Consider the following 14,248-nt stretch of genomic DNA (forward strand, 5'->3'; position numbering starts at 1 on the left):
CCCATTGTGCCACACAAAATGGCACTCTTTTAGAAAGTGAAAACTTGTGTCATGGCTCAAAGGGAGTTGCAAAGAGAACGAACTCATATCGATTCCCTCTTGTAGTGCAATATCAATGCAATATCAAACTCTATTCTTATGGCACGTAATACATGAACAGTTTTGAGTTATCAAAAATGAAGATATCGATTTGGTGAAAGTCACTACTACTTTGCTATCATCCACTCATTTTGTTATAAATGATGAGTGGGAGCCTCCTATTGCCCTCCCTGGGGGTCACCTATGGTTATACCTTCTTATGTGACTTTTAGCTGTAATTCAAAACTCGCAGTCTACTTCTTTTGTAATAGCAAAGTGTATGAACCTTTATAGAGAGAGAGAGAGAGAGAGAGAGAGAGAGAGTATTGATGTTTGCAAAAGGCCATGTTGGCCTGTGGGCCATATACAATGATGCCCATGTCTCGATAGTATCATGCATGGACTAAAGGCTATGGTTACACGAGGCTTAGTTATCAATTATAGATAACAATGCCCAGAAAGAGCATTAAATGAATAAGCAAGCCTCTTGATGGTCACACCAGGCTTAATTATTCATTAATCCCCCCAACTACGGCTTGAACTTCACAACTATGCCAAAATCGGCATAATTAAACCGCATGCATGTGCTCAAGAAGATGAAACCGCAGCAATCGATTGCCCATGATTGATTTTTCACTGATGGTATTGCATGTGTGCGGCATGAGAAAGAAGACGAGACTCCGGTAGCTGATTATACATGATCAATTTTTCACCGATGGTGTTGAGAGAGAGAGAGAGAGAGAGAGAGAGAGAGAGAGAGAGAGAGAGAGATAACACACACAGTTAATTACACCTTTGTCACTACAAACATCCTACTAATCACTCATTGCTTACATACAGCACTGCTTTGCCAATATTCTCACCTTTGAATAGTCTGATGAATGCTTTTGCAAACTCCTCGATGCCTCTTCCCAACACATCTATTGGGTAGCTTATCTTTCCTTGCTGAAGATATTGGCTTACTTCATTATAGAAGACATCCCATGAGTCCCAATAATCAAACACTGTAAATCCTTCCATTCTCAAGCTTTTCCCAACCACATGCATCAAATTCCGCACACCATCCCTTTCTTCAGGTCTCTGGCATACACACATGCACAACCACATTGAGCAAACTCTTACCTTCTTCCTCATATGTACGCATACACAGACACATTTACACATGAATATACACATCAGTATGTAAAAAGTCGGTGTGCGTGCTTGTGTGTGTGGAACACATGTACATATCTATGTGAGTCACATTTGTGCATGCATGCATGCGTGCGTGTGTGTTTCAATCCATGTACATGTACACAAGTCACATTGTGCGTGCGTGTGTGCGTGTGTGTCCCAATCTATGTACATGTACACACCTATCTTTGCTTCTACTCTACATATGCATAGCAGGCTCTCTATATGAGTCACATTTGTGCATGCATGCGTGAGCGCGAGTGTGTGTGTGGGTGTGCACACGAGCGCGAACGCATGTGTCCCAATCTATGTACATGTACCGACATCTCTTCTTCAAAAACTGTAATCTTTTAATTTAATCCACATGTACCTTATTATATTGCGAAATCATCCCGCACGCAACAATCCATCCCTTCTTTTGTATGTTCTCGAGTGCTGCTTCAAGCATATGCCCTCCAACATTATCATAGTATACATCAAACCCATTTGGGCAACACCTGGAAAAGAGCAAATGACTTGATACAAAAGTGTTACAAGTCTATAAATCCCAGTGCCCACATGCCTTCAGCTACACACGTGAGGGTTCCAAACATATTGCACCGATGCATGCATGCCAAACCAATTCAGAATTTTTTTTAAGTTTTGGCAACATTGGTGTTGTACCTTGAACTTGCCAGAGTTTAAGATTCCAAGGTCCCACCTATGCCAACTCACTTTCCAAGAGAGAGTGAAATGGCATTTAGAGGGTCCTTGCACTCTAAAACTAAATAGAAGCTACGGGGGCAAATTACCCCGACGAGTCATGTACCCCGTTCATCATGTATCGCCCTTGCTTTTCTAATATATCTTGCGCTTTCATGGTTTTAAGAAACGACTCAAACAAAACAAATAAAACAAAGAAAGTTTCAATGCTTCACATGCAAAGGGAGATCCACTAGTCTAAACTAACATAATATGGCGGAAGGGGGAGCCCTTTACACGTGTCGAAGGCTAAACTTCAAAACTGAGAGAAGCTCCTGTGTACACGATAAAGAGGGAGAGAGAAAAAGAGAGGGAGGCCACCGAAGGCGGCGGGCCGTACTAGTGTATGAAAAATAACAAATGTACACCTATCTCACTTCTTCACTACTTAGCTTGTTTTAAAAAGCCAACAAACCTATCTGCCAATTAATTTCTGTTCACCTTATAAAGCACAGGACCCAGGATGGATGGATTTAATATAGCCCCTATTTGCAACCGATGGAGTGCTCAAAGCCATTGAAACACTACTTTAAAAAATGCATATGTGGATGTCTGTTCATGGGGGTGTGGGTGGATGCTTATGTGCTCGCATGCGTGTGCAGAGGTAAACTAGATGAGTTACTTTTCAAGGCAGAATCCCAGTCCTCTTTTCTGTAATTAAAACCATCATCATACTTGTACACCTCCTTGAGATTCTTAACCTGTAGAAACAGAAATTAATTGTGCTTGGAAACTCCTGGCAGTAACCTTCAGGGATGCAACACAAGGCACATAATGTTGTAGGTTACATGCTTAAGAAGCACACTTTAGGGTACATGCTTAACACATATGCAGAGGCACTTCATATGTATGCACATGCACATAAGCACCATGCCCCACGGAAAGGCGTGCGCGAACGCACGTGCACATACACACTCACGCATGCGCACACACACTGGGGGGAATGCTTGCCTTCTCATCACTGCCTGCACTGCCCACAACACAGCATCCCTTCAATTTTGTGAGCTGGCCAGCAAGGAGTCCAACAGAGCCAGCAGCAGCAGATACAAAAATCTCCTCTTTGGCTTGAAGGTGGGCAATCATGTTGAGCCCTACCCATGCTGTGTACCCCGCAAGGCCTGCAAAGATTCAACAGCTTCACGATCCAAAACTGCAAAGATATACAAAAGGATGAAGATAAAAGCAAACTTTGTTCTCAAATAATCTTGAGGCATATGATAGATACAAACATGAGGAATATAGACACCAAATGATTGTCAAATGCAAAGCATGCAAGATGTTTCAAAAGGCGTTTTTGTGCGTTCATTTGCATCAGAAATCAGACTACTAACTCAAAATGGAAGAGCTTTGATACCTAGAACTACGAGGTGATGACCAAGTGGTATATCAGCATCCTCGCGCTTGATCTTTTTCAGCATGGTATTTGTGCCCACTCGTACAAGTGCATAATTGGAAACAGGGATGAGGCCAAAGACAATGTCCCCTTCCTTAAATTCCAGAACACTAGACGCAAACACCTTAGATAAACTCAGAGCCTCGATAGGTGCAAAAAGAAGAGAGAACAATCTCAGGAATTTGTCCAGATTTTTTTAAATCATGTCTGTTATCATAGCAATCCCCTTGACACTATAATAAACAGTCACCCTGCTCCATTCATTGAATTGAATATTTGTGTATAACTAGCACAACTTAGGCACTCACACTTACAGATTATCAATTACAATCACATATTATAGCATGCATGTGAAGCTATGTGCTATAATAGCTAGCAAATTTTTCCTCACCTATGAAAGGAGCAGAAGAGCCTCACTTGAAACCAAGTAGCAGAAGGAGCAGATAGCACCAGCAAGGGAGCAGACCAGCCCAACGTTTTTGCTCCATAATCAGCCAGCGTTTTCTTCAGCCTTGACGTTTTCAGTTTTTAGCCCCTTCCCTCACCGGATCGGGTTGGATCTGCCCTCGTTAGCCTTCCCGTTGGGGTCGGTACTTCGGCAAGCCCATTGCCTCCCCTCAGCCATTCCCTCGCCGGCATCGAGTGCTTCACTGCTGTCTATCATCAGCATCGTCGAGCATCGTCGAGATCTGCGTATTCACCCCTGTTTTACGTGACATATCTGCTGCGTTTTTCGTCGCAGATCTTCGTTTTTGCAGCCAGCTGTCAGCCCTTCATTCCTCACATCTAGAGTGAGAATCAACCCCAGATCTACCCTTGGCGGCCATCCGGAATCCCACATGGAGAAGGATCCAAATGTGCATCAAACCAGCCCCGGAGGTGCCTCGTCTTGAGGAGTTACCGAGGTGATTTTCATCATTCGAGTCAGTAGAGTCTGCACCTGAGGTATTGCATTGTGTGTACATTCCATTTACGCAATCTAAAGCAAATACCGCATCGGCAACGGTGTGGGGGGCCCTTAAGAGGGTTGGTTGGGACCCCATATGGTGTCCCTATCCTCTTTTCTCTCTCTCTCTCTCTCTCTCTCTCTCTCTCTCTCTCTCTCTCTCTCTCTCTTTGGTTGCTTCAGCTATGCTTTATAGGGTCCAAGTGTGGGGACCATCTGTGAATCATGACAGTTGGAGGAACATGGAGAGACCCTTGGTATTTATGATATCCCGGATGATTAGAGCCAAGGCCTCCGTACCACATGCGATTATTCGAGCGGAGGTAGCCGCTCCTCCTATAGAGATTGAGGCTCTTACCAGATCAGTGTCCTTTATGCACAGTCTATGGGATACACATAAGAGGCAGATATACCAGATTGGCTCTTGAGTCCTCTAGACAGTTAGCGATGTAGGGAGATGCATCATGTTGGTATGCGCAGATGACCTCATGGTTTCAGAGGCATGGTCTCAGCATGGATAGATTGCCTCCCTTTCAATATTCCCTAGATGCACCCTCCCTACCAGTCACACGGACGGAGATCACTAGACTCATTCGGCAGGATCTTATACAGTTGCACACCAGAAGGACATGGGTAGAGCCGATGCAAGAGTTGGGCACCAAGATGGCTTTCTACAAAGAGCACCTTCTCCAACTTTCGGGAGATGGGTTTGTGACTCGTCCAAGCTACATGGACACTTATTTGTCTCATGGTCTGCGATGTGCTATTGGTCAAATTCGCACATCCTCACACCAGCTGGAGACTGAGACGGGAAGATTCAGAGGGATACCGCCGGAGTCTAGGATATGTCAACTATGCGGTAGAGAGCCAGAGACAGAGCTACACTACATATGCCACTGCACTGTGTATTATGAGATACGAGGGCGCTTCCATTGCTTATTCAGGGAGGGTTTTGGACCCCTAGATAGAGTCATGAGGTATCAGGATCAGAGATGCCTTGGCCTATATCTACTTGAGCTACACCGACATAGAGATAGTCTGTTGAGGAGACATGGAGTACGACAGTCGCAGAGACAGATCACAGACTTCTTTAGATCGAGGGAGCCAAGAGACCAACCACCAGCACAGGGTTGTACTCGCATTCATACGAGAGGCACCCTCATTGACAAGGCGACTGAGCTCGGGAGATCGAGACGACCACGACTGAGACACAGGAGCACACTACATCGACGGAGACTCCAGCAGAGGATCAGAGGCATTCTAGCACGACACCCAGATTGTCATTGAGGGCCTATTCTACATTTTCAGATTTCACATTTCACACTTCATTTTCAGTTTTCATTTTTACTTTCACTACTTTTTGTACTTGTACTTCAGACATTGTATTAGATTCACCACGTTGTATCTGATGGTCTCATAGGTCATTTTGGCCTTTTGAAGACGTTAATATATCATTTCATTTCTCTTTATTGCATTCTCTCAGCCCCTCTCTCCAAGGGCAAGTAAAAGAAACCATCATTGAAGTGAAAAGGAATCACTAACGCAAGGAAAGAAGTTGAAGGATTTGTGGAAGTGCATTTCAATTCCGCTACACCTGACATTGGTATCAAAGCTTTGAAGATTTTGCACTAATTCGCTAATCCTTAGAAAAAAAATCTCATGTTTGAGTGTGTGTTGTAGCATTTCACCCAAGGATGCTTCTCTCACTCAGGGAACTACAGGACCTACCATTGCGCGTAGGACCGTGCACCTTGAGCGTAGGAAATGCGAACACTGTATACCGGGGTTACAATTGTGGTGCGCCAATGAGAGGGTAGTTAACTGGGTGCGTGCGCTCGATCACCTAAACATAAAGAAATCTTTGCAATCATAACTTCTTCAACATGACAGATCGCATCATTGAAGATATTCATTAGAAATGTAAAGATCTTGATTGCAAATATCAGGATTTGTTAGCAGCCTATGATGACAAAGGAAGGCACCATCTAGATCAGCCTACTAGCTTTGGAATCTTGGCATTTTTTGAAAAACCATCTCTCCCATCTGCTTGGAGAATTCCATCATTCCAAAAAAGGTATTGCATCGTCATCGATCTGTACACATCTTTGGTAGCACATGGGGTCCACACCAACTGCATCTTCTTAGCAAACGATAGCCATCAATCCGGAGCCAGAGGGTTTTAATCCGAGGCAACCACCGCAGGAGTTCGCAGGCATCGTGAGACTACATTCGCAACCACATCTGTTGAACAGAAGAGGATTTATCTAGAGCTTCCATCATACGACGATTTAGTCGAAGCCCCAAGAGGGGCCTCTATCTTTGAGGAGTTACTTGGTGGTTTCATGAGACATCATACAGAAGACTTGCCATGGTTCATGGGCATCCCAAAGGACATAACCATCTTCATCTCCCATTCGGCATTGCTCTCACCAATCTTTCCACGTAGAGGCAGCATAAGCTGGCCGGTAACCTTCGTGAACATTGGTGTTTGCATATAGATCCATTCGCTCTATGAGCATCCATCTGGTTAATAGTTTGGTTCACCCCATCCAAGTTGAAACAACAAAGGTTATTGTTGGCCGGTAACCAACAAGGGCATTGTTGATCCAAGAAGCAGTCCAGGTCTTGTGAGTAGATGCATCATCACCATCCTGGTCTTTCAAAAATTTCCACATCAACCAAGGGAGCCTCTCCCTCAAAAGTCGTCGTTTTCCCTTTCTTCCTAGATAGGGATGTCTAGAATCCTAGGAGGATTAGTACCGGAAATTTTATGAGCCTGTTCGCATGACCTGCATATCCGGACAAGTCCATTAGATTAGGTTTTCTAGTTTCGGAACCCCTCTTGCATAAATGGTTTGTATACGCGTTTTGACAGATGTTATTATACTATGGTGGGCATCTGGCATAACGAGCATGTAGCTCTAGGCTAGAGGAATCCAACGAGCCATTCTCCGCGTCGATCGGATTTCCGGATGGGTAGATGTGCGGTTTCACCCAAATGGACACCCCCTTGCTCAATTTTTAATAAATTATTTTTATGATTTATTTGTTGGGTGACCCGGTGGAAAGTTGCCCTACCTCAACCTTAAATAATTCTTAGGCCTATTCCTCACCTATAAAGGGAGCAAGAGAGCCTCACTTGAAACCAAGTTGCAGAAGGAGCAGATAGCGCCAGCAAGGGAGAAGACGAGCCCAACGTTAATCAACCAGCGTTTTCTTCAGCCTTGGCGTTTTTTCAGATCCTCACCGGATCAGCCCTGGCGTTTTCATTAACCTGCAGATCAACCTATAGTTTTCAATTTTTGGCCCCTTCCCTTGCCAGGTCGGGTTGTATCTGGCCTCGTTGGCATTCCCGTTGCAATCTGGTACTTCAGCAACCCAATGAGCCTTCCCTCGGCCATTTCTTTGCCGGCACCGAGGGCTTCACTGCTGTCCATCATCGACATCGTCGAGATCTGCGTTTTCAGCCCTGTTTTACGCTACAGATTTATTGCTACCATCGGGTCTAAGATCTGGAACGGAGTGTGTGCTTGTATAAGATTCTCCTCATAAATAAAATTAAACCTATTCAGGGGGGAAGAGACATCCCATCGTTTGATCCCCAAGAGTGTGTTGATCTTATTATTCTCTCTTCTCTCTATTTTCTCTATAAGATTCTCTTAATGTAGGTCTATTGATTATTCATGTAAAAGAGGAGAATAAAGTCAAAAAGGTCATGGAAAAGTATTTAAAAAAGGGCGCGATCCGATCCAAACTTTTACCCTTGGCTTCTCCAATTTTTCTCATAAAAAGGAAAAATGGCTCTTTCAAAATGTGCATGAATTATAGAAACTTGAAAAGACTGACAATAAAGCACAAATTTCATATGCCAAGGATAGATGATTTTCCAACATGGAGCCATTGTATTCGATACGATAGACTAAAGAGTGGTTACTATCGTATATTTGTAAAAGAAGATGATGTATATAGAAATGCTTTTAGGACAAGGTTTCGTAATTAAATATTTAGCGATGCCATTTGGCTTCACTAATGTGGCATCAACTTTGAATTAATGAATGACTTTTTGTGACCATTTATGGGACATTTTGCTGATGATTTTACTTCACATGTGCTTGCTTATAGCAAGAATTTTCAGAAACATGAACAAAATTTATTTGCTCTTGTTTAAGCTTTGAGAGAGAGGGATTCGTATGCTAATTTGGATAAAACTTTTTAATGTATGACTGAGATAGACTTCTACTTGGGTCATATGATTTTTGCAAAAAGGATCGAGATTGATCCCAAGAAAGTGGTTGTTAGTCTAGCGAGGCTAGAGCCACAAAAAATCGCTGCATTAAGATCTTTTCTAAGTTTTTCGAGGTTCTACAGAAAGTTCATTCGACGTTAATTCTTTGATACTGGCCCCTATGACTGATATGTTGCAAGCTAATGGTCCTTTTGAGTGGACAAGTTTCCAACTGTCCTAGTGCTTAGAATTTTGGATCTATAGTAGCAATGGAAGTCGAAAACTTTCTCCAACACAACAAAAATGGCATGTACATGAGCTAGAATTGTATGATATAATTCATGGTCTTAAAATTTGGCATCAATTACCTTTATGGTGCAAAGTTTAAGGTGTATATCCATCATCATACTTTAAAACAAGATTTGAGGGGCCGTCGAGCTAGATGGGCCAAGATTATGTAAAATTGAAAATTCTTTATAAGAAGGGACAATATAAGCATTATCAAGGACCTTGACAATATGACTTATAGAAAGCACTTTGCTTCAGAAAATAAAGCGAATGATGCAACTTTGTCTAACTTATCCAACTAGACCTACTCCAAGTTCATTTGCAAATTTATCAATGGACTACAAATTTCTTAAACAAAAAGGAAAGATTTATGTTCCTTGTGCACAGGAACTAGGAGCAAAAGTTTTGCATGATTGCCATGATAGTCCTTGTCCAGGCCATCCTAACTTAGATAAGGCTTTATAATTAGTAAAGAAGATGTTTCGGTGACCTAATCTCGAGCAAGAAGTCCACAAGTATATCTCATAATGTTTCAAGTGTCATGTTAATAAATCAAAAAGAGTTAAGGAGCTTGGTTTATTACATCCTTTACAAATTCCAAAACGGAATTGGCAAAGTACATCCATGGATTTTATTGTAGCACTAACAAGAACTCAAACATCAAAGGATGCTATTTTGGTAGTGGTTGATCGTTTGAGCAAGATGGCTCATTTCAATCAAATGGCTTTTTTTTTTTACTACATGGACTACCACAATCCATATTGTTAGATAGATCAAAAGTTTACACAATATTTTTGTCGCCACCCGTGTGCCAAGTTAAACATTACTCTTAATATGAGTAGTAATAATCACGAAAACATAGACGATTCAAAAAAGAGGGAACCAAATTTTAGAAGGCATGCTTTAAACTTATGTTTCTAACAAGCAAAGTTTTAGAGGGCATGCTTTAAGCCTATGTTTCTAACACGCAAAATGATTGGGATTCATATCTTTCATTGATAGAATTAGCATAGAATAGCCGTCCGTATAGAGCTACAAGATTTACACCATTTGAGATGAACTATGGTATGGCCAAATTAACTTTTTATGTTAGTAAATTAAAGCATTTTATTAGCAAAGATGATTGATGGTATGTTACTTTACAGGCATCAGGACATTTTCATCTTAAGTGCTAACAAGATACTAGATAGCACACACGAATGGTTAAGCAACTATGTCATCCAAAAGTTTCAGATTGATTGTAAGGGTCTACCACTTACGAAGGATACTTAACAACCTGAAATTTTTGTTCATAAAAAGTTTCCCTCATTAATCGTTGAAGCAATGATTTTCTTGGAGGGGAGAATGTTAAACAACTAAGTCAGTAAAATTTATGAGATCCTGCAAGGTCGTATAACCAGGACAGTCACCATGTATTAAAATGGGCTGACGAAGTAGGTCGGGAAAGCCTGCGATCTAGCATCTTTGGGTATGGGAAATTAGTCCGAGGCTCAAGCTTGGGGGTTAACTCACCTACGGGGGCCACCCAATGTAGAAGCCTCGAGGGGAGAGTTATAACGGATGGTGGTCAAATAGTACAACATGCCTTAGCATTTGTTTCAGTAAAAAAATATTACGAGTAGCATGTTCTGAAGTCAGGAACATTCTATTGAATACGGATGTGGGGAAATCACCTACACAAAGCAGGAGAGTAGTAGGAAATATAATGTTGCCTACACAAAGCAATGCTCAGATGCGCACAGCTCGAGCGAGCCATCCGACCGGTGGGTGATTACACCTTTCTCTCACCTAAAAGCACACCAAGAATCCTCTCAATCTTTGAGATGTGCAGCAATTTTTTCGCATTTACTAAGTTTGGCAAATCTTCTTCACAGAGCCTTCTCATAAGGATTTGCATGCATGTGTGTGTGTGTGCGTGCCCGTGCGCATGCGCATGCGCTCTGACATATATAAGTATATACATACACAGGCTCCATTTGTGAAACCTTTATAAGGCATGATTAACATTATCATCACATAGTTCATTCACAAAATAAATACTGGTTACAATTTGCCAAATACTAACGTGGAGATTGTTACCTTGCCAAGCTCTAAGGGAGGTATGCTGCTAATCACGCTTTTCTCATCCATGATCTCGCGAAGGAAATCATGGGTCGATGGAAATCATGAGTATCTTGAGCACCACTGAGTTCTCATCGTGAAGGGGAAGTGTGTAGGTGAACTCCGACTCGCACAGCTTGAAGTTGCCTTCTGTGGGTGGCCCTTGAGGCCTTGAAGCCAGCACTGCCTCCTTCTTCCATACGGTTACTGTCTCTGTCGTCATGTCCCGCTTCGTCTTCCCCCTCTCTCAGAAGTAGTGCTAGAATGCTCTCTCTCTCTCTCTCTCTCTCTCTCTCATTTGAGAGAAATGTGCAAGCCTAGAAGGTTCGAGTAAAGCAACATGACAAGTATGCTCGCATAGCAGCTGCTGGCGCGTGGACTGCACAGAAATTTCTTTACCTGCTTTAAATTTTGATTGCCATTTCCCTCTTGAACAACAGGTATTGAGTTCAACTGTCCTCGTCGGATCTTCAAGGTCTCTTGGGATAGTTTCCTACGACGTTAAATTCTCTTCTTCTTCTTTTTCTTCTCTATCTCTCTGTCTTCTCTCTCTCTCTCTCTTGCACCCAAATCGTAGTAAATGGTTACTTCGTTAGCACCACATCTCAATTCAAAATCCTAGCAGCTCCTTTTTTCATGTGGCCCCGGGGGATTCACTATGTATTTCCGTATGGTATCACGTGAGTGTGCAAGAGGGGGGGTTTTAGAGGTCAAGACATAAGCGTATACAATAGGAGTAGCCCTCCAATATTTCATTCTCGTACTGTATACATAAGGGAAGGGGGGACCTACCCCGCGCGGGGGGGGGGGGATATTAAGTGCTTATGCCATAAGACACATGCCCTAACAAGCCAATTAAAGAATCTTTCACATGAGGGTGTTGATCTTGGTATTTCAAAGAGTTAATTTACTCCAGTAGCAAAATAAGATAGCTATACCAATGAGAAAATATCACTGAATATAAAATTTTGGTGAGAAAATTGACACAAAAACCCAACCAAATCAAGGAAATTGGGTAGAGAAAAAACTTTGGAAATAGACAAAAATTGGGCCTTTTTTACTTTTCGGTATCCAAATTTAATAATAAGTGAAAATCTGACCTCTATAGGGTTTGGACACACATTGACCGAATTCCATGACCAGATGTGCAGTGGAACATGGATCATGATCCATGACTCCTTGAAGCATCTGAGGCTAAAATTTTGGCAATAATAAGTTGATACCATTTGGAACAACTTCTATGAAGGCCATCATAGAAGAAACCAACAAAAAGTGGACCAAAACCCCAAAATACAGGTTGTAAGTCAAAAATTGCAAGCAGCCACAATAGTTTTCTTTTGGCAAGGTGAAATGGTTTCAAATCCAAAAATAATTGGATAGGTAGCCCCCATAGACTTCAAGTAACAATTTGACCAAGTGTGGGCTCCAGACATGGAGGAACATAAATTGTGATCCATGTTCCCTTGCTAGTTTTTGGAAGTGCAACCTTACATAATTTTAGCATAGAACAACCCAAATTTTTTTCCAAAAACAAGGGTAGCAAAAAATATTGACAAGAGGTTCAAACAAGACCAGAGGCAATCTACACTAAAACCACAAAACAGGCCGACAAAGTGACTTTTGGGAGACTTAAAGGGAATCAAACCATCTAAAATTCACCAAGAGTCTGTGAAAAAACTATGCACCAAGTTTCAATGAGTTTGACATTGGGGTACATGGATCACGATCCATGACCCCTTGACATTGCACGTGCTTAGATTGATACGAGAGTTAATACTAATCCTTGAGATCACAATGGTCTTTTCAAAATTCAATTTGGAGTTAGATTGTGTAGATTGCAAGAAAGGAGTTGTATCAAATTTTGACAAAATTTTGAACTGTGGTAGATTTTGACTAATCTAGTGGTTGTAAAGCTATAGCCATCGAGTGAATATTTTATAGGTTCGGTGGATTAGAGATATAGTGGGTCTATTTTGGTCGGAGAACTGAATGCACCGTAAAAGATATCAGGTCAGGGTTTTGCAAACTTTGTCTTCTTGATGTATTTGCAATCAAGCACGTTCTATCAAAGTAGAAACCCTAGTAACAGAGACCAATCAAGCCATATTTTGAGAGAGGGTAGTGTCAATCAAGGGACTATACCCACCTTAGAGCCAATCTTGGAGGAGAGTCTTTTGAATACCTCTTCGGAGAGAGCATACACCTATATGGTTGAGGGATCAAAAAGTGTGAGTTTCAAGAAAGAAACCAAAATGGGAGCAAGAACATCGTAGCCTGCACCAAAACAAAAAAATTTGCACTTGCAATATCACTTTAAGAATGAGTAGGGTGCTCAAATCTATAAGGAGGGCCGAGATCATTACCGTGTGAAAATTCAAGAGAGACCAAGTGAACTTAAGCTCGTAGTGCCCGTAGATTATAGTGGCAATCCATAGTTTGATGAAGAGGGAAACATGTCTATTGTTGCACTAATCCTTTTATTGTTGAGAAATGGGGATTAGTAGGCACCAAAGAAAAAGCTTATGTAGAGCTTGAAGAGAAGCCGCCGAAGCTCTTGGGGGGTGCACTATGTAATCATGTTTATGTACAATGTAGAGCTTGAAGAGAAGCCGCCGAAGCTCTTAGGGGTTGCACTATGTAATCATGTTAATGTACAATGTTCAAAAGGAGGAGTTTTTAACTGAAAATTTTTTAAGGCAATTTAACAAAGATACATTAGAATACGGGGTTTTTATATTCAATTTTGAAAACAATTCCTAAAATAAGGGGTCATTTTATTCATTCAGACATGTTAAATGTGGCTATTTTTAAAAATCCTTATCTGTAACTTTTTGACAAATTAAAATACATCCATTTCCTATTCAATCAGTAATTTTTTTTCTCAATTTCATTTTATGGTACCCTTTTGTATGTGAAAATATGAGAAAAACTAAAATTGAATAAACCCTTCTATTGCACTCATGTGATAGTCACATAATTATTAAGTGAACCCCTTGAGCCTAGCGTGCACAGACCTACAGTCTTAGAAACCATAAAACCAAAAACTAAGAGCACGAGCCCTCTAAAATATCATGGCGAAGACTCCTTTAGTTGACCAAATCTTTATCTACTAAGACTGATGGAATCCTTGGATTATCGGGTTCCTATGTCTACACATCAAGGTAGTGACATTGAAAACACACTTTTCAGCACAAGGGTGTCGAATATCAGAACTGAAAGCCCACAGGTAAGACTTGAAGGAAGAGCGACTGATTGGACCCCTTCGCGAGCACATATTAGTGGATACGAGACGAGAGATATAATG

At 41.6% G+C, this 14,248-nt stretch overlaps 1 protein-coding gene across 2 annotated transcripts; it reads right to left on the reverse strand.

The window, feature by feature from the left end:
* Positions 1-704: 704 nt before the first annotated feature.
* Positions 705-11,422, reverse strand: LOC147423646 ((+)-pulegone reductase-like). Of its 2 annotated transcripts, XM_086501383.1 has the most exons (6): positions 3,347-3,485; positions 2,944-3,110; positions 2,615-2,693; positions 1,734-1,748; positions 1,622-1,686; positions 705-1,158 (listed from the first exon to the last, which is right to left on the reverse strand). In XM_086501383.1, the coding sequence occupies exons 1-6, from the start codon at positions 3,408-3,410 to the stop codon at positions 898-900; spliced, it is 651 nt and encodes a 216-aa protein (XP_086357509.1). In that variant the 5' UTR covers positions 3,411-3,485; the 3' UTR covers positions 705-897. The 2 variants fall into 2 exon arrangements, 1 of the variants encoding a protein (XP_086357509.1); XR_015186576.1 differs by lacking the exons at positions 705-1,158; positions 1,622-1,686; positions 1,734-1,748; positions 2,615-2,693; positions 3,347-3,485 and adding an exon at positions 10,924-11,422 and having other exon boundaries at positions 2,938-3,110.
* Between the last annotated feature and the right edge of the window lie 2,826 nt (positions 11,423-14,248).

Source organism: Adiantum capillus-veneris, chromosome 26, assembly GCF_014529385.1.
Source record: "Adiantum capillus-veneris isolate H3 chromosome 26, ASM1452938v2, whole genome shotgun sequence".
Classification (NCBI taxonomy): domain Eukaryota; kingdom Viridiplantae; phylum Streptophyta; class Polypodiopsida; order Polypodiales; family Pteridaceae; genus Adiantum; species Adiantum capillus-veneris.